General features: G+C 45.7%; 1 protein-coding gene across 1 annotated transcript in view; it reads right to left on the bottom strand.

The window, feature by feature from the left end:
• Nucleotides 1–16,764, bottom strand: part of LOC145358247 (surfeit locus protein 4) — a 29,478-nt gene that overhangs the window by 5,520 nt on the left and 7,194 nt on the right. The window contains exons 2-5 of the mRNA XM_080212099.1: nt 12,145–12,331; nt 11,983–12,059; nt 10,625–10,668; nt 9,530–9,716 (exon numbers count right to left, since the gene is read on the bottom strand). Of these exons, the coding sequence (XP_080068225.1) occupies nt 9,530–9,716; nt 10,625–10,668; nt 11,983–12,059; nt 12,145–12,331 (495 nt within the window). The remainder of the gene's footprint in view (nt 1–9,529; nt 9,717–10,624; nt 10,669–11,982; nt 12,060–12,144; nt 12,332–16,764) is intronic.

Below are 16,764 nucleotides of genomic sequence, written 5' to 3'. Positions count from 1 at the left end.
GTTGCGCTTCAGCAAGTCACCTTGCTTTGTAAGCGTGACAGTCCTTGTGGATGAGGCAGCGCCAGGTAGGGCAGTTTTGCGCCAGCGTTTCCCAGGTGGCCACATCTACGTCAAGTGACTTCAGGGAGGGCTTTATGTCTTTGTGACGTTTCTTCTGCCCTCCATGCGAGCATCTACCTGCAGAGAGTTCCCCAAAAAAGGAGCTGCTTGGGTATGGGCTCGTCTGGCATACAGATGACATGACCTGCCCACTGGGTCTGTGCTCTCAGCAATGTGTGGACTGATGATAAGACTTGCACTAGAGAACACTTCAGTATCTGGTACTTTGTCCTGCCATCTGATGCGTAATATTCTGCGAAGACAAGACGTAGAAATGATTGAGCTGTCTTGCATGCTTTTGATACACAGTACACGTTTCACAGGCTTACAGAAGAGTAGTGAGTACCACGGTGCTGTAGACCTTCAGTTTTGTTGCTGGGCTGATTCCTCAACCTTCCCACGCAGTGGGAGCACAGTCTACCGAAAGCAGAACTTGCCTTTGCTATTCTGCAATTAACTTCTGTATCAATAGTCACTGCTCGAAAGAGGGTGCTGCCAAGATATATGAACTGATTCACTGCCTGTAGTTTCTGCCCTTTGATTGTGATTATGGATTCTGTGTACGGTGCATGAGGAGCAGGCTAGTAAAGACTTTGGTGTTTTTAATGTTGATGGCGAGTCCAAAGTTGTCATAAACCGTGGAAGTCTCTCAGAACAGATTCCTTCACTTTGGTAATAGCTTGAAGTCTCCTCAGGTTGAAGAGCTCTGTATTTGAGGCTGATTCCAGCAACACTGCCCTGGAAGGCATCATTCAGCATGGCAATAAACATCATGCTGAACAGTGTGGGTGCGAGCATACAGCCCCGTCTGACGCCATTGGTGACTGGGAATGCCTCAGAGGATTCTCTGCCATCCAGTACTCTGGCCATCATGATATCACGGAACTGGCGTACCAGCTGAATGAATTTGGGGTGAGCAGCCGAACTTTGACATGATCCTCCACAGGCTTTGTCGGCTCAGTGTCGAAAGCTTTTGCGAGGTCAACAAAGGTTGTGTAGAGCTTGTGATTCTGCTCCTGACACTTCTCCTGAAGTTGGCGCCCTGCGACCTTTGCGGAAGCCACACTGACTCTGGAAGCAGGCCCAGCTCCAGATGAGTGACCAGACGATTTAGCAAGACTCTTGCGACGGTTTTTCCTGTGATGGAGAGCAGTGAGATTCCTCAGTGATTGTCGCATACTGCCAATTAGCCTTCCTCTTGTAGAGGGGTATGATGGAAGCATCTTTAAGTTCCTGAGGAATGGATCCTTGCTTCCAAAAGAACTGGAACAACGCGGTGAGCTTCTTGATAAGTACAGGACCAGCAGCTTTGTAGATCTCTGTGGGTATTGTACCTGCCCCTGGGGCTTTGCCACTGGTTAGCTGGCTGACTGCGTTTGTGACTTCAGCTACTACCGGTGGGTCACCCATGGCGCTGTTGATATCCACCTGGGGAATCCTGTCTATTGCCTCATCGTTAATAGATGACGGTCGGTTGAGGACAGCTTCAAATTGTTCAGTCCATCTCTGCAGGATCTGAGCCCTCTCTGTAATGAGAGTTGTACCATCTGTACTCAGGAGGGGGGAAACTCCTGAGAGATTGAGGTCTATAGGCTGTATGAGGTGTCAGGGAGGATAGTACCTCTGGGGGGGGGGGGGGGGTGCGGGTACATGTCACGTCCTTTTCAGGGCAGTTTGTCCACCCTTTGTCCCCACCTGGCACTCAGCTCTCACCCGTGGCTCCCCTGTAGCTGTTTGCATGTGACAGCGGCCACACCCTGGGCAACGGCTTCGACAAGCTGTCTAAACAGGTGAGGGTAGCCAACAGATCTCAACCCTCAGTGAGACAGGGAGATGTCTATCCCAGCATATGAAGACAGACTCTGGTGGATTGAGCGGATGAGACCACTGGAAGGTCCAACGGTCAAGATGGCGGTCTCCGCAAGCATCATGGAATGCGAAGAGTAGGACAAGATACAGAAGACGTCTTGGTCATCCACTGTGCTTAGTCCCATCTCCAGCCGTCTTGACTTTTGTCTTGCCACTGGATCCGATGGGAATTCTGATGAGACAGTGAGGCTGACACTGCGCAATTCTCCCTCACTTTAATCCAAATCAAGCACTAGTTTCGACGCCATCATCATCATCCTGTTCAACCTTTGAAGTCCTGTGGCAATGGGCGAGCAACAAAGCAACAGGTGTGGATACACTGGGAGCTGTAGTCACGGACCTGCATGCAGGCGGCTCAGGTCTAATGGTCGTTTTCTGTTGACTGAAGCAGCAGCGAAACTCTGCGTCTATCTGGGCAACTGAGCAGTCTTCTTCAAGACCGCACTGCTCACCTCTGTAGAATGAGGAAGGGGCTAAAAAATAAAAAGTGCCCTAAACATTGCTGGTGGGGATCCCATCTCACGGTCGAACAAACAAAATAAAACACAAGGTGACGCCACTCACCACTGGCACTTGGAACACGTGCACACTTTCGGACAACCCTACAGCAGACAAACCAGAAAGAACAGCCTTAGTTGCCAGAGAGCTTGCAAGATACAACATTGACATTGCAGCCCTGAGTGAAACTCATCTTGCCAAAGTCAGTCAGTTGACTGAAGCTGGAGGTGGATAACTTTTTTCTGGAGTGGTCACGGCAGTGATGAGCGTCGTGATGCTGGAGGTGGATTCGCCATCACGGGTCACCTTGTTCGGAAACTTGCTAGTCTACCCAAGGGTGTGAATGACCGGTTTATGACATTACAGCTTTCGCTACAGAATAGGAGTCAAGCCACCCTGATAAGCACCTATGCCCTCACAATGAGCAACCCTTTTGTTTATTATTTGTAACAACACACACAGGAGGCAAAGGCCATGTGCATATGACAGGCAGTATCAAAAGACTGCCGTTACAAGGGATGGGGAATATTGAGATGATAGGACCATAGAGGCCCTTCTTGGCTGCGCTGAACCATTTTTCTGCCTAGTCCCACTGACCTGTACCTGGACCATATCCCTCCACACCCCTCTCATCCATGTACTTGTCCAAATTTTTCTTAAATGTTAAAAGTGAGCCTGCATTCACCACTTCATCTGGCAGCTCATTCCACACTCCCACCACTGTGTGAAGAACCCCCTCCCCAATATTCTCTTTAAAACTTTTCCCCCTTCACCCTTAGCCCATTTCCTCTAGTTCTTTCCCCCCCCCTAGCCTCAGTGGAAAAAGCCTGCTTGCATTCACTATCTTTACCCATCATAATTTTATACACATCTATCAAATCTCCCCTCATTCTTCTATGCTCCAGGAAATAAAGTCCTAACCTATTCAATCTTTCTCTGTAACTCAGTTTCTCAAGTCCTGGCAACATCCTTGTAAACCTTCTCTGTACTTTCAACTATATTAATATCTTTCTTGTAATTAAGTGACCAAAACTGCATAGTTGAATGTGTTATCCCCCTCAATTTTATAAACCTCTATTAAGTCGCCTCTCATCCTCCTCCACTCGAAAGAGAAAAGCCCTAGCTCCCTAGCTGTTAAGGCCTACCCTCCAAACCAGGCAGCATCCTGGTAAATCTCCTCTGCACTCTCTCCAATACTTCCACATCCTTCTTATAGTGAGCTGACCAGAACTGCACACAATATTCCAAATGTGGTCTTACCAAGGTCCGGTATAGTTGCAGCATAACCCCATAGCTCTTAAACTCAGACCCCCTGTTAATAAACGCTAACACACTATAAGCCTTCTTCACAGCTCTATCCACTTGAGTGGCAGCTTTTAGAGATCTGTGGATATGAACCCCAAGATCTCTCTGTTCTTCCACACTCCTCAGAACCCTGCCGTTGACCCTGTAATCCGCATTCAAGTTTGTCCTATCAAAATGAATCACCTCGCACTTATCAGGGTTAAACTCCATCTGCCATTTTTCGGCCCAGCTCTGCATCCTATCAATGTCTCTTTGCAGCCTACAACAGCCACCCACCTCATCCACTACTCCACCAACCTTGGTGTAATCAACAAATTTACAGATCCACACTTCAGCCCCCTCCTCCAAGTTGTTGATAAAGTAGCGGAGGACCCAGCACTGATCCCTGTGGATTGATTCCAGTTGATTCCGGAGTTGAGGGGATTGACTTATGAGGACACACTGAGTAACTGGGGCTATACTCATTGGAATTCAAAAGAATAAGAGATCTTATATATAATTATGAAGGGAATAGATAAGATAGAAGCAAGGAAGTTGTTTCCACTGGTAGGTGAAACTAGAACTAGGGGGCATAGCCTCAAAATAAAGGGAAGTAGATTTAGGACTGAGTTGAGGAGAAACTTCTTCACACAAAGGGTGGTGAATCTGTGGAATTTCCTGTCCACTGAAGCAGTTGAGGCTACCTCATTGAATGTTTTTAAGGCAAGGATAGATAAATTTTTGAACAGTAAAGGAATAAGGGTTATGGTGAGTGGGCGGGTAAGTGGAACTGAATTTAGAAAGATCAGCCATGATCTAGGAGCAGGCTCAAGGGGCCAGATGGCCCACTGCTGCTCCTAGTTCTTAGGTTATCAACAGGACATACCCAGCAGAGATGGTGGCACAATGGCATACAGGTCAGGAGAGAGTTGCACTTAGAATCCGCAACATTGCCATTGGATCTCATGAAGTCTCAAGACAGTAGGCCAAACATGGGCAAGGAAACCTCTGAATACCACACATTGTCCCCCTCAGCTGATGAATCAATACTCCATGTTGAACACCATTTGGAGGAAGCACTGAGGGTGGCAAAGGTGCAGAATGGACTCCGATGGGAGACCATCACCAAAGAGTGACTCGGTAGCATTACTGCTGGTAAGATCCTAAAGCACATTGCTGCCGGACTGAGTCTGCAGCAGGTAGTGAGGGACAACAGGCAGAAACATTTAACTTCATCCTCACTAACTTGTCTGACAGATGCATCTATGACAGCACCTGTAAGAGTGACCACAATCCTTGAAGACAAAATCCTGTCTTCACATTAAGACTACCCGCCATTGTGTTGTGTGGCACTACAACATGCTAAATGGGAGAGACTTTGAACAAATCTAGTAACTCAAGACAGGGTGTCCATAAGGCGCTGTGGGCCATTACGACAGAATTGTACTCAACCACAATCTATAACCTCATGACCCAGCATATCTCCCACTCGATCTTTATCACCAAGCCAGAGGATCAATCCAAGTTCAATGAAGAGTGTAGAAGGGAATGCCAGGAGCAACACCAGGCACACCTAAAAGTGAGGTGTTAACCTGATGAAGCGACTGCACAGGACTACTTACGTGGCAAACATCAAACAGCAAGTAATACTCAAGAGCTTAGCAATCCCATAACCAACAGATCAGATCTGAACACTGCAATCCTGCCACATCCAATTCTGAATGGTTGTGGACAATTAAACAACTCACTGGAGGAGGAGGCTCCATAAATATTCCCATCCTCAATGATGGAGGAGCCCAGCACATCAATGTAAGAGATAAGGCTGAAGTATTCGCAGCAATCTTCAACCAGAAATCCCAAGTCAATAATCCATCTCAGCCTCCTCTAGAGGTCCCCAACATCACAGATGTCAATCAATTTATTTCACTCTACGTGATATCAAGAAACAGTTGGAGGTGCTGGGTACTGCAATGGCAACGGGTCCTGACCATATTCTGGCAATTGTACTGAAGGCTGGTGTTCCAGAACTTGCTGCACAGCTAGCCAAGCTGTTCCAGTACAGCTACAACACTGGCATTTACCCAGCAATGTGGAAAATTGACCGGGTATTTCCTATCCGCAGTAGATGAGTCCAGCTGGGCCAATTACCACCTCATCAATCGAGTCTTGATTGTCAGAGCGATGGAAGAGGTGATAACAGCGCTATCAAGCAACACTTACTTAGCAATAACCTGCTCAGTGACGCTCAGTTTCAGTTTTGCCAGGGTCATTCAGCTCCTGACCTTATTACAGCCCTAGTTCAAACAGGCACAAAAAAAGCTCAACTCGAGTGGAGAAGATGACTGTTCTTGACATCCAGGCAACATTTGACTAAGTGTGACATCAAATAGCCCTTGCAAATTTGGAGACAACAGGAATCTGAGGAAATACCTTCAGTGGTTGGACTCATACCTGACATAAAGGAAGATGGTTGTGGTGGTTGGAACTCCAGGACATCACTGCAGGAGATCTTTTGAGTGTCCTAGACACAACCGTCTCCAGCTACTTCATCAATGACCATAACATGGCAGGATGTTTGCTGATGACTACATAATTTTCAGCACTATTTATGCAGTCTATGTCCAAATGCAACAAAACCTGGACAATGTCCAGTCTTGGATTAGAATCATAGAATCCCTGGTATGCAGGAGACCTTTCAGCCCATTGAGCCTGCACCAGCAACAATCCCACCCAAGCCCCTAACCCCGTAACACCATGCATTTACCCCGCCAATCCTCCTGACTCTAAGTTAATTTAGCATGACCAATCAACCTAACCTGCACAATCTCGAGTGTGGGAGGGAACTGGGCACCTGCAGGAAACTTGTGCAGACAGGCAGAACGTGCAAACTCCACACTGTCACCCAAGGTCAGTATTGAATCCAGGTCCTTGGCGCTGTGACAAGTGGCAAGTAACAGTCATGCCACTCAAGTGCCAGGCAACAACCATCTGCATCGACAGAATCTAATCATCACCCCTTGACATTATCTTTGTTGAATCCTCCACTATCAATATTCTGGGAGTTAACATTAACCAAAAACTGAAACAACCTAGCCATATAAATACTGTGGTTACAAGAGAGGTTAGCAGCTAAGAATCCTGTGGCAGTTAATTAACCTCATGATTCTCCAAAGCCTGTCCACCATCTACAAAATACAAGTCAGACTGTGATGGAATACTTTCCACTTGCCTGGATGAATGCAGCTCCAACAATATTCAAGCAGCTCAACACCATCCAGGAATAAGCAGCCTGACCTTATTACAGCTCCTGACCCTATTACAGCTCTGGTTCAAACAGGCACAAAAAAGCTGAACTCGAGTGATGAGAAGATGACTGTTCTTGACATCCAGGCAACATTTGACTAAGTGTGACATCAAATAGCCCTTGCAAATTTGGAGACAACAGGAATCTGAGGAAATACCTTCAGTGGTTGGACTCATACCTGACATAAAGGAAGATGGTTGTGGTGGTTGGAGCTCCAGGACATCACTGCAGGAGATCCTCGAGTGTCCTAGACCCAACCGTCTCCAGCTACTTCATCAATAACCATAAGATGGCAGGATTTGACTAATTAGTTCAATTAGAACATAGAACATAGAACACTACAGCACAAACAGGCCCTTCGGCCCACGAGTTGCACCGATCACATCAACACCTACCAATCTATAGACCTATCTATAACCCCCAATCCCATTAAACCCCATATACTCATCCAGAAGTCTTTTAAAAGACCCCAGCGAGTTCGCCTCCACCACCACTGACGGCAGCCGATTCCATTCACTCACCACCCTCTCAGTGAAAAACTTAACCCTAACATCACTTCTGTACTTTCCTCCCCGCACCTTAAATCTGTGTCCTCTCGTAGCGACCATTTCAACCCGGGGAAATAGCCTCTGAGAATCCACCCTATCTATTCCTCTCAACATTTTATAAACTTCTATCAGGTCGCCTCTCAACCCTCGTCTCTCCAGGGAAAAGAGTCCCAGCTCCCTCAACCTAACTTCATAAGGCATGCCTCCCAGTCCAGGCAACATCCTTGTAAATCTCCTCTGTACCCTTTCAATAGCTTCTACGTCTTTCCTATAGTGAGGCGACCAGAACTGCACACAGTATTCCAAATGAGGCCTGACAAGGGTCTTATAAAGTTGCAGCATTACCTCCCGACTCCTAAACTCAATCCCTCGATTAATGAAGGCCAGTACACCATACGCCTTCTTGACCACATCCTCCACCTGCGAGGCCGATTTAAGAGTCCTGTGGATCCGGACCCCAAGATCCTTCTGCTCTTCAACACTACTAAGAGTCCTGCCCTTGATAGTGTACTCGTTCATCCCATTGGTTCTGCCAAAATGGACGACTACACATTTATCCGCGTTGAAGTCCATCTGCCACTTCTCCGCCCAGTCCTGCATCCTATTTATGTCCTGCTGCAACTTTTGACATCCTTCCAGACCATCCACAACACCACTGACCTTCGTGTCATCAGCGAACTTACTTACCCATCCCTCCACTTCCTCATCCAGGTCATTTATGAAAATGACAAACAGCAAGGGTCCTGGAACAGATCCCTGGGGCACTCCACTGGTGACTGACCTCCATTCAGAAAAAGACCCATCCACAACCACTCTCTGCCTTCTGCAGGCAAGCCAGTTCTGGATCCACAAGGCCAAAGGCCCTTGGATCCCATGCCCTCTCACCTTCTCAAGAAGTCTTGCATGGGGGACCTTATCAAACAATTAGTTGCAAGCTTGTGCCAGAGGCTGGACGCAGGGCATGGGAACTACAGTGAGCAGATTTCCCAAAACAAGAAAAAAATCCCAGAACCAGAAAGAGACAAAAGAACGCCTCAGGAAAATAGTTAGCCAAAGGAGAAAGAATATGAATTGAACAAGGTCAAAGTCATGGGAATTCAAGTGAGAACAGAGATGGGCTCTGAACTGAAGTGACAGTTGCAAGAACCAGTTTTAAAGTCGGCCAAGTAAGAAGCCAGACATCCAAGGTAATCAGAAGTTTGGTGGCACCTTAAAACAGCCTGTGAAGCAGTGGTATTCTGTTGGCATGACTGGGTACCTAAGAGATTGTGTAGAAGCTTGAATGTACGTGGCAATCCACGGCAGAGAAATATCGAAGGAGAGGCTGAAATCCTGGAGGTGGATGGATTATCCATGGTCAGTGTGTGGGGTTACGGTAATAGAGCGGGGGAAGGGCTTGTGTAATATACTGTCAGAGTTGGTGCAGACTCGATAGGCCGAATGGCCCCCTCCTGCACACTAGGGACTCTGATTCTATAATCATATCCAATTTAACACTGAAGAACAGACTGAAGTCAACAAAAAGAATGGCAATGAAGCAGGGGTGAGGAAGGAGGACTAAGGGGAAAGTCTGCGATCAGGTGGAAAACAGCGACTAAAGGGATGATGGTGCAAGAGAAAAAGAGATGACAATGGGACAAACAAAGACACAAAACTGTGTAAATGGAATAGCGATATCAGGAATAAATGCCAGAAGTTTCAAATGTAGATGCAGGGGGAGGGAGGCCTGAAATCGGCATTCCTTCCAGCAGGATGGAGTAACATGGTCTCTGCTGGTATTAAGCATATGAAAGTTTTGAAGTTACTGGATTGCTCGAGCACAAAGATGGTGATTTGCAAGTAAGTCAGTTTGTTAATGTAACTGCTGTGTTTCCTTTTCAAATCTGCCGCTAATAAAATACAATTGGCATGCTGGTTCCAGACTTACCGAGAAGAAGCTGGCATTAAAATGCAACAAGGTCATGAACATCAGGATGAGCAGCACACGGCCCCCAAGCTGCATGTACTGTTTCGGGGAGCTCTCGCTGATTGTTGGAACACCAGCAAACATACTTTTACCTTCTGACCGGGATTCAGCCAGTAATAGCAGCAAGCCACCCCCAAGGGCAAGGTTCCTAACCAGAGGAGAGAGACAGACAATTAACACAGCACATCAAAATCCAAGCCCCAGCACACAAAGTACCAATTCTGAATCCCCTCCCCCAGGATGTCATTGGCAACACTGGCAAGTTGCACAGAAATGACGGCGAAGTGTTTTCTTAAATACCTAGGTTGCAACAGATCTGATACAACTGAGGGACCGCTTCAGAAGATAGTTAAAGGTCAGTCAATGTTGCAGTAGTTCTGGAGTGGCACAAGGGGACATATCTTTAAATTGAGGGGTGATAAATATAGGACAGATGTCAGAGGTAGGTTCTTTACTCAGAGGGTACTAAGGGCATGGCATGCCCTGCCTGCAGTAGTGGATTCGCCAACTTTAAGGGCATTCAGACGGTCATTGGATAGACATATGGATAATATTGGAATAGTTTAGATTAGAGGGTCATTAGATTGGTTCCACTGGTCGGCGCAACATCGAGGGCCAAAGGGCCTGTACTGCGCTGTAATGTTCTATGAATCCCAGAGTGGAAAAAAAGTAGTCTTCCTTCTTGACAGGGCATCAGCAAATCCTGGAATTTTCCCACAAACCTCACTGCCTTGCTACCTCCCTCCTAATAATGAGCTCTCTGGCACCCAACCTTCCCTGTTCCGCCCCTCCATTCTTGTGGAGGGTCTTTCGCCTGTCCTCAAAGTTTATCGTAATGTTTCAAATGTATTCATTTCAAGGTCCCCTCCCCCAACAATGGTCTGGTTCCCCCCTACTTCTAACAATGGCTTGGTTTCCCCCCCGCCTTGCTCGTTTTAACGTGCAGCATCTGTGCTTCCTGCAGGGTTACTACTCATCCCTCCCATTTCAGCATCCTTATCTGTGAAGGTGGCACTGGTGAAGCAGGCGGAACAGCAGCGGGGGTAAGGTACGCACCTCATCAGGAACTTCAGATCCCATAAAATACTGTAGGCAACAGTCTGAAACCAAAAAGAAAATGGAGCAGTTAGTGTCCATCAGCCTCCACACTAGGTAGAGAGAGACACAACGTACAAACCATTTTAGAAAAGAGGGGTCAGATAAGGGATAGCAAAGATTCTGAATATTCTCCCTTAAGTCAATGTGAAGTTGCCTCACAGCTTCATTGTTTAACTGGGAGCTGGGACCCAATACCACAGCAGATAAATGGCGTTGCAAAGAAATCAGTCACAAATTTAGCTTAAATGAACTTGCAATTACTATTCCATTGAGTACACAATTTCTGTGTTATAGTGGGAGGGTGGAAGCATGAGCTTGTGGATGCCCAGAACAAGACAAGACCACTGTCACTTGGTCTCATCACCCGCTGAACAGGCACCTGTGATTTGTTTCTCTAAGGATGCCTGAAAGCATCAACACTGACCCACACTGAAAATTATAACACTCGAGAAGGGTCAAGTTGGGCAGTCTGCACCGTAAAAGACAAGTGAAACTCAAGAGGAAGGCTGCAGAAAGATACGCCACTCTCCTGTTCAAATAACAGCACGAAATAGTATGGATAACATACACAGATTGGAGAATCTTTTGAACACATTAAGGTACACTATCGGGACATCAGAACCAAGTCCAATCTACACTTTGCAGCAGGGATCACTGGAATGTGATAGTGATTTCCTGCTGATATTTCCTCCATCTACTCAGGCACACTGAGGTCAGCCTCAAAAAACAGACTGGGATTTCTGGTTTCTTCAATCCTGCACTATTCAGGGTGGGATTCGTTTCGGAGGGTATATGGACAGTACTTAAACACATTTTTAACCAGGTTGCATTTTGCTCACTGGATGAGATCATGACAACGAACCTGAAGAATCTACACTCCAGCAATAGATCTCGATTTTTAAAAATTAATTTGTGGGACATGGGTGTTGCTGGCTGACCAACATTTATTGCCCATCCCTAGTTGCCCTTGCTCAGGGGCAGTTGAATGAACCACATTGTTGTGGCTCTGGAGTCACAGGTAGGCCAGACCAGATAAGGACGGCAGATTTCCTTCCCTAAAGGACATTAGTGAAGATAGGTTTTTCCAACAACTGGCAATGGTTTCATGGTGATCGGAAGATTCTTAATTCCAGATTTTTAAAAATCTTAATCAAATTCCACCATCTGCCGTGGCTGGATTTGAACCCTGGTCCCCAGAGCATTAGTTGCGATTCTGGATTACTGGTTTAGCAATAACATCACTAGGCCGTCGCTCCCCCTTCAGAAGTTCAAGTTACTCATTTTTAAAAGCAGTGGAAAATATCCTCTTTGCTTACCTGTAATCCTATGATTCCAAACAGTCCAAAGCAGGCATATTCTACAAAATTTCTACTTAATATCAGGATGCATCCACCTATAGAACAAAAAAAACAAATAAACAGAGAAAGATTCAAAACAAGATGAGGTGAAGATAAAAAAGAGAACGCACTCACTCTTACCTAACTGCCCAAAGAGATTGATCAGTACAAAGCATGTAGCTAGGAAGTAGCCACAATTCCAGGTGGCCTCAATGTAATCTCGTTGTTCATTCCACTGAAACCACATGCGAATCCCATCCTCCAGAAAGGTACTTATTAGACACAGCCGGGCAAGATGAGGCAGGTAATGTTTGGTCATCCGCAGAAACTGCAAATAAAAATCCATATCAAAGGAATGAAATACACCAAACCTAAGCAGTACATAGCCTGGCCAAGGCAGCAGCACAGATCAAAACGCTGCACGTTCAAGAGTCTTATTCAAATGCTTCAAACTGATCACACCATGATTAACAAACCTGTACTCACAAGTACTGTACCCCAGTTATACAGTAACTGTGCCCACTACTAATCATTACACAGTAAAAATCTGTACCTGCCATTACTGTACCCAATAACCACCTCACCAGGTCACAACCTCATTGTTGTGCCAATGTGTGAACCTTAATCTTTAGGTGTTTATGGGCAAAGTGAAGATAGGTACAGTATACGAGTGTTTATTGGTTACTAGGAGAGCTTTACTTCCTTGCTAACTCAGAGGAAAGCACTTGTTCAGTAAAAATATATGTATGAAATCAAATTTCTTGGATTGTGCCCAATGCATTTTCTCTTAAATATCAATATGCATGGCTAAACCCGTTACACCTAGACTAGTGATTTTCAGTTATGACATTCATCTAGTTCACGTTTGCCACTTCCCCAACACACCCTAAGCAGAACAATCCCAACAGTACAACAGCAGATACACCTCAAAATTACTTCACTCACTATAAGCAGCTTTGGGATACCTGAAGATTGTGAAACATACTAAAGAAATATCCGTCCTTTATTTATTTTCCACCGCTTCACTGGGATACAGAATTTCTCATCACATCAAACAGAAAGTATGTAGTATATATGGATTTTAGCAAGGCATTTGACAAGGTGCCCCATGCAGGGCTTATTGAGAAAGTGAGGGGGCATGGGATCCAAGGGGGCCTTGCTTTGTGGATCCAGAACTGGCTTGCCCACTGAAGGCAAAGAGTGGTTATATATGGGTCTTTTTCTGCATGGAGGCCGGTCATCAATGGAGTACCCCTGGGATCTGTTCTGGGACCCTTACTCTGCAATTTTTATAAATGGCCTGGATGAGGAAGTGGAGGGGTGGGTTGGTAAGTTTGCTGATGATACGAAGGTTGGAAGTGTTGTGGATAGTGTGGAGAGATGTCAGAAGTTGCAGCGAGACATTAATAGGATGCAATACTGGGCGAAGCAGTGGCAGATGTAGTTCAACCCAGATAAGTGTGAAGTGGTTCATTTTGGCAGGTCAAATAGGATGGCAGAATATAATACTAATGGTAGGACTCTTGGTAGTGTGGAAGATCAGAAGGATCTTGGGGTCCGAGTTCATAGGACACTCAAAGCAACTGCGCAGGTTGAAGCTGTGGTTAAAAAGGCATATGATGTACTGGCCTTCATCAATCGAGGAATTGAGTTTAGGAGCTGAGATAACGTTGCAGTCGTATAGGACCCTGGTCAGACCCCACTTGGAGTACTATGCTCAGTTCTGGTCGCCTCATTACAGGGAGGATGTGGAAGGCATAGAAAGGACGCAGAGGAGATTTACAAGGATGTTGCCTGGATTGGGGAGCATGCCTTATGAGGATAGGTTGAGGGAGCTCGGCCTTTTCTCTTTGGAGACACAAAGGACAAGAGGTGACCTGATAGATGTGTATAAGATGTTGAGAGGTATTGATCGGGTGGATAGTCAGAGGCTTTTTCCCAGGGCTGAAATGATTGCCACAAGAGGACACAGGTTTAAGGTGCTAGGGAGTAGGTACAGAGGAAACATCAAGTTTTTCACTGAGTGGTGGGTGCATGGAATGGGCTGGCAACAGTGGTGGAGACAGATTTGATAGGGTCTTTTAAGAAACTTTTAGGTAAGTACATGGAACTTAGTAAGATAGAGGGTTATAGGTAAGCCTAGTAATCTCTAAGGTAGGGACATGTTTGGCACAACTTTGTGGGCTAAAGTGCCTGTATTGTGCTGTAGTTTTTCTATGTTTCTATAGGCTCACGGACAAGCTCTATAAAAACCATCAATGGCAATGACCAAGCTCAGCACATCAGAATTTCAAGCAGCAGGAGGCAGGACCAAGAACTTGAATCACATTTTAAACTCTAATTCCTTCCACCCACTCAATACAAATTACAAGTCTTGCTTTCACTTCAACACCCAGCGTCAACGCAACCTACAGGTTGGATTGAAGAAGATTTCACACTTGTGCTAAACTAGGAGCCAACTGTTCAATCACAAATTGAAAGTGACACAGGGACAGACCAATTAACTGAGCAATAAGCACCTGATGTGACCATGAATACCTCACACCAGATACTAAGTTCAGATTTGAGAATCTACTCAACACAAATTTGCATTTACATCTTTAACATCCCAAAGTGCTGACAGGAATGTTACCAAATCTGACACCAAACCACATATGGAGATATTAAGATAGGTGATCAAAGGTATACTAAAAAGAGCAGGTTTTATGGAGGGAATACCAGAACTTAGGTCCTCAGAACTGAAGTCATAGCCAATGGTAGGTTAATGGAAATCAGTGATGCACAAGATGCAGGAACGAAAGTGCATGAAGATAGAGGTCTGAAATTATTGTGACAAGGTAGCATGTAACATCCAAAGAATTCCCGCTCTGATCACTGCACAGTCTTTGCCTAAAATCCCCATCCCCATAACTGCCACAGCCTCAAACATCACACACAACCCGCTTCACCACTGGGTAGATTCTTTGGACCCTCTGATGATGCATTTTGCCTATGACTTCCCACTCCCACCCAACTTCACAAAACTTCATCCACTAAGAAAAATAGTTTGATATGCATCAGTGCCAACATAATGGACATGATAGAAACATAGAAAATCGGTGCAGGAAGCAAGGCTTGTAATTTGTATTTGGCCTGTCCAGCCTGCATCAAGGCTGATCATGCACTAAGTATCCCTATCCCACTTTCTCTCCATACCCCTTGATTTCTTTAGCCACAAGGACCACATCCAGCTCCCCCTTGAATGTATCTAACAAACCAGCGCCAACTGCTTTCTGCAGTAGAGAATTCCATGGGTTCTCAACTCTGAGTGAAGAAGTTCTTCCTCATCTGAGTCCTGAGTGGCTTACCCCTTATTCTTAAACAGTGGTCCTTTGTTCTGGACTTCCCCAACATTGGGAACATTCTTCCTGCATTTAGCCTGTCCAATCCCATCAGGATTTTATGTTTCTAAGAGATCCCCTCATTCTTCTAAACTTCAGTGAGTACAAGTCCAGTTGATACAGTCTCTCTTCATGTGTCAGTTCTGCCATTCCAGAAATCAGTCTGGTGAACCTCCACTGGACTCCCTCAATAGCAACTTAGACTAGGAGACCAAAACTGCACACATTACTCTAGGTGTAGCCTCACCAAGGCCCTGTACAACTGCAGCAAGACATCCCTACTCCTATAGTCAAATTCTCTAGATGTGAAGGCCAACATGCCAGTAGTCTTCTCGCTGCCTGCTGTACCTGCATGCCAACCTTCAGTGACACCCAGGTCACATTGTACTTCCACTTTTCCTAAACTGCCACCATTCTGTTTTATCTACATTATATTTGCATTAGCCAACTATATGCCCACTCAGCTTATCCAAGTCACTGGGCAGCCTCCTCACAGCACACAATGCCACCCAGCTTGGTGATGTCTGCAAATTTGTTGTTGTAAATGCGCCTAGTTTGGGGGCGTTTAAGAGATTGGTGGATAGGTTTATGGACGAAAAGGGATTGGTTTAGATTAGTGGGTCATTGTTTTTTTTTAAAAATAAGACTGGTCGGCGCAACATTGTGGGCCGAAGGGCCTGTTCCGCGCTGTAATGTTCTATGTTCCATGTTCTATTTGGATTCAGCTCCTTCGTCCAAATCATTAATCTATATTGTGAAAAGCTGAGGTCCCAGCACGGAACCCTGCAGTGCCCCACTAGTCACTGGCTGCCACTTTGAAAAGGACTAGTTTATTCCCACTCTTTGCTTCCTATCTGCCAATCAGTTCTCTACCTGACGAAGGAAGAAACCCTGAAAGCATGTGAGTTTACTATCAAATAAATCGGTTGGATTTAAACCTGGTGTTGTCAGACTTCTTACTCTGTTAACCATGTCTCTACCCACGACAATAATTACCCCCCAATGCCATGAGCTTTAATTTTGCTCACTAATCTTGTGTGGGACCTTGTCAAAAAGCTTTTGAAAGTCCAGGTACACAACATCCACTGATTCACTCTTGTCCACTCTACTGGTCACATCCTCAAAAATATTTTTACATCTTTAACATCTTCAGTGAAGAACATATCCAAGGAAAGTCAGGGAGCAACATCAAGCTCTGTACATAGGGTGACACGGTGGCACAATGGTTAGCAATGCTGTCTCAGTGCCAGTGACTTGGGTTCAATTCCCGGCTTTGGTCACTGTCTGTGTGGAGTATACAGGCTCCCTGCACGAGTTTCCTCTGGGTGCTCCAGTTTCCTCCCACAGTCTGAAAGACGTGCTGGTTAGGTGCATTGGCCAT

This window comes from Carcharhinus amblyrhynchos, chromosome 25 (genome assembly GCF_965287045.1).
Source record: "Carcharhinus amblyrhynchos chromosome 25, sCarAmb.v2.hapA, whole genome shotgun sequence".
NCBI lineage: Eukaryota > Metazoa > Chordata > Chondrichthyes > Carcharhiniformes > Carcharhinidae > Carcharhinus > Carcharhinus amblyrhynchos.
The sequence above is the reverse complement of the archived record's forward strand: the minus strand, read 5'-3'. Positions and strand labels throughout refer to the sequence as shown.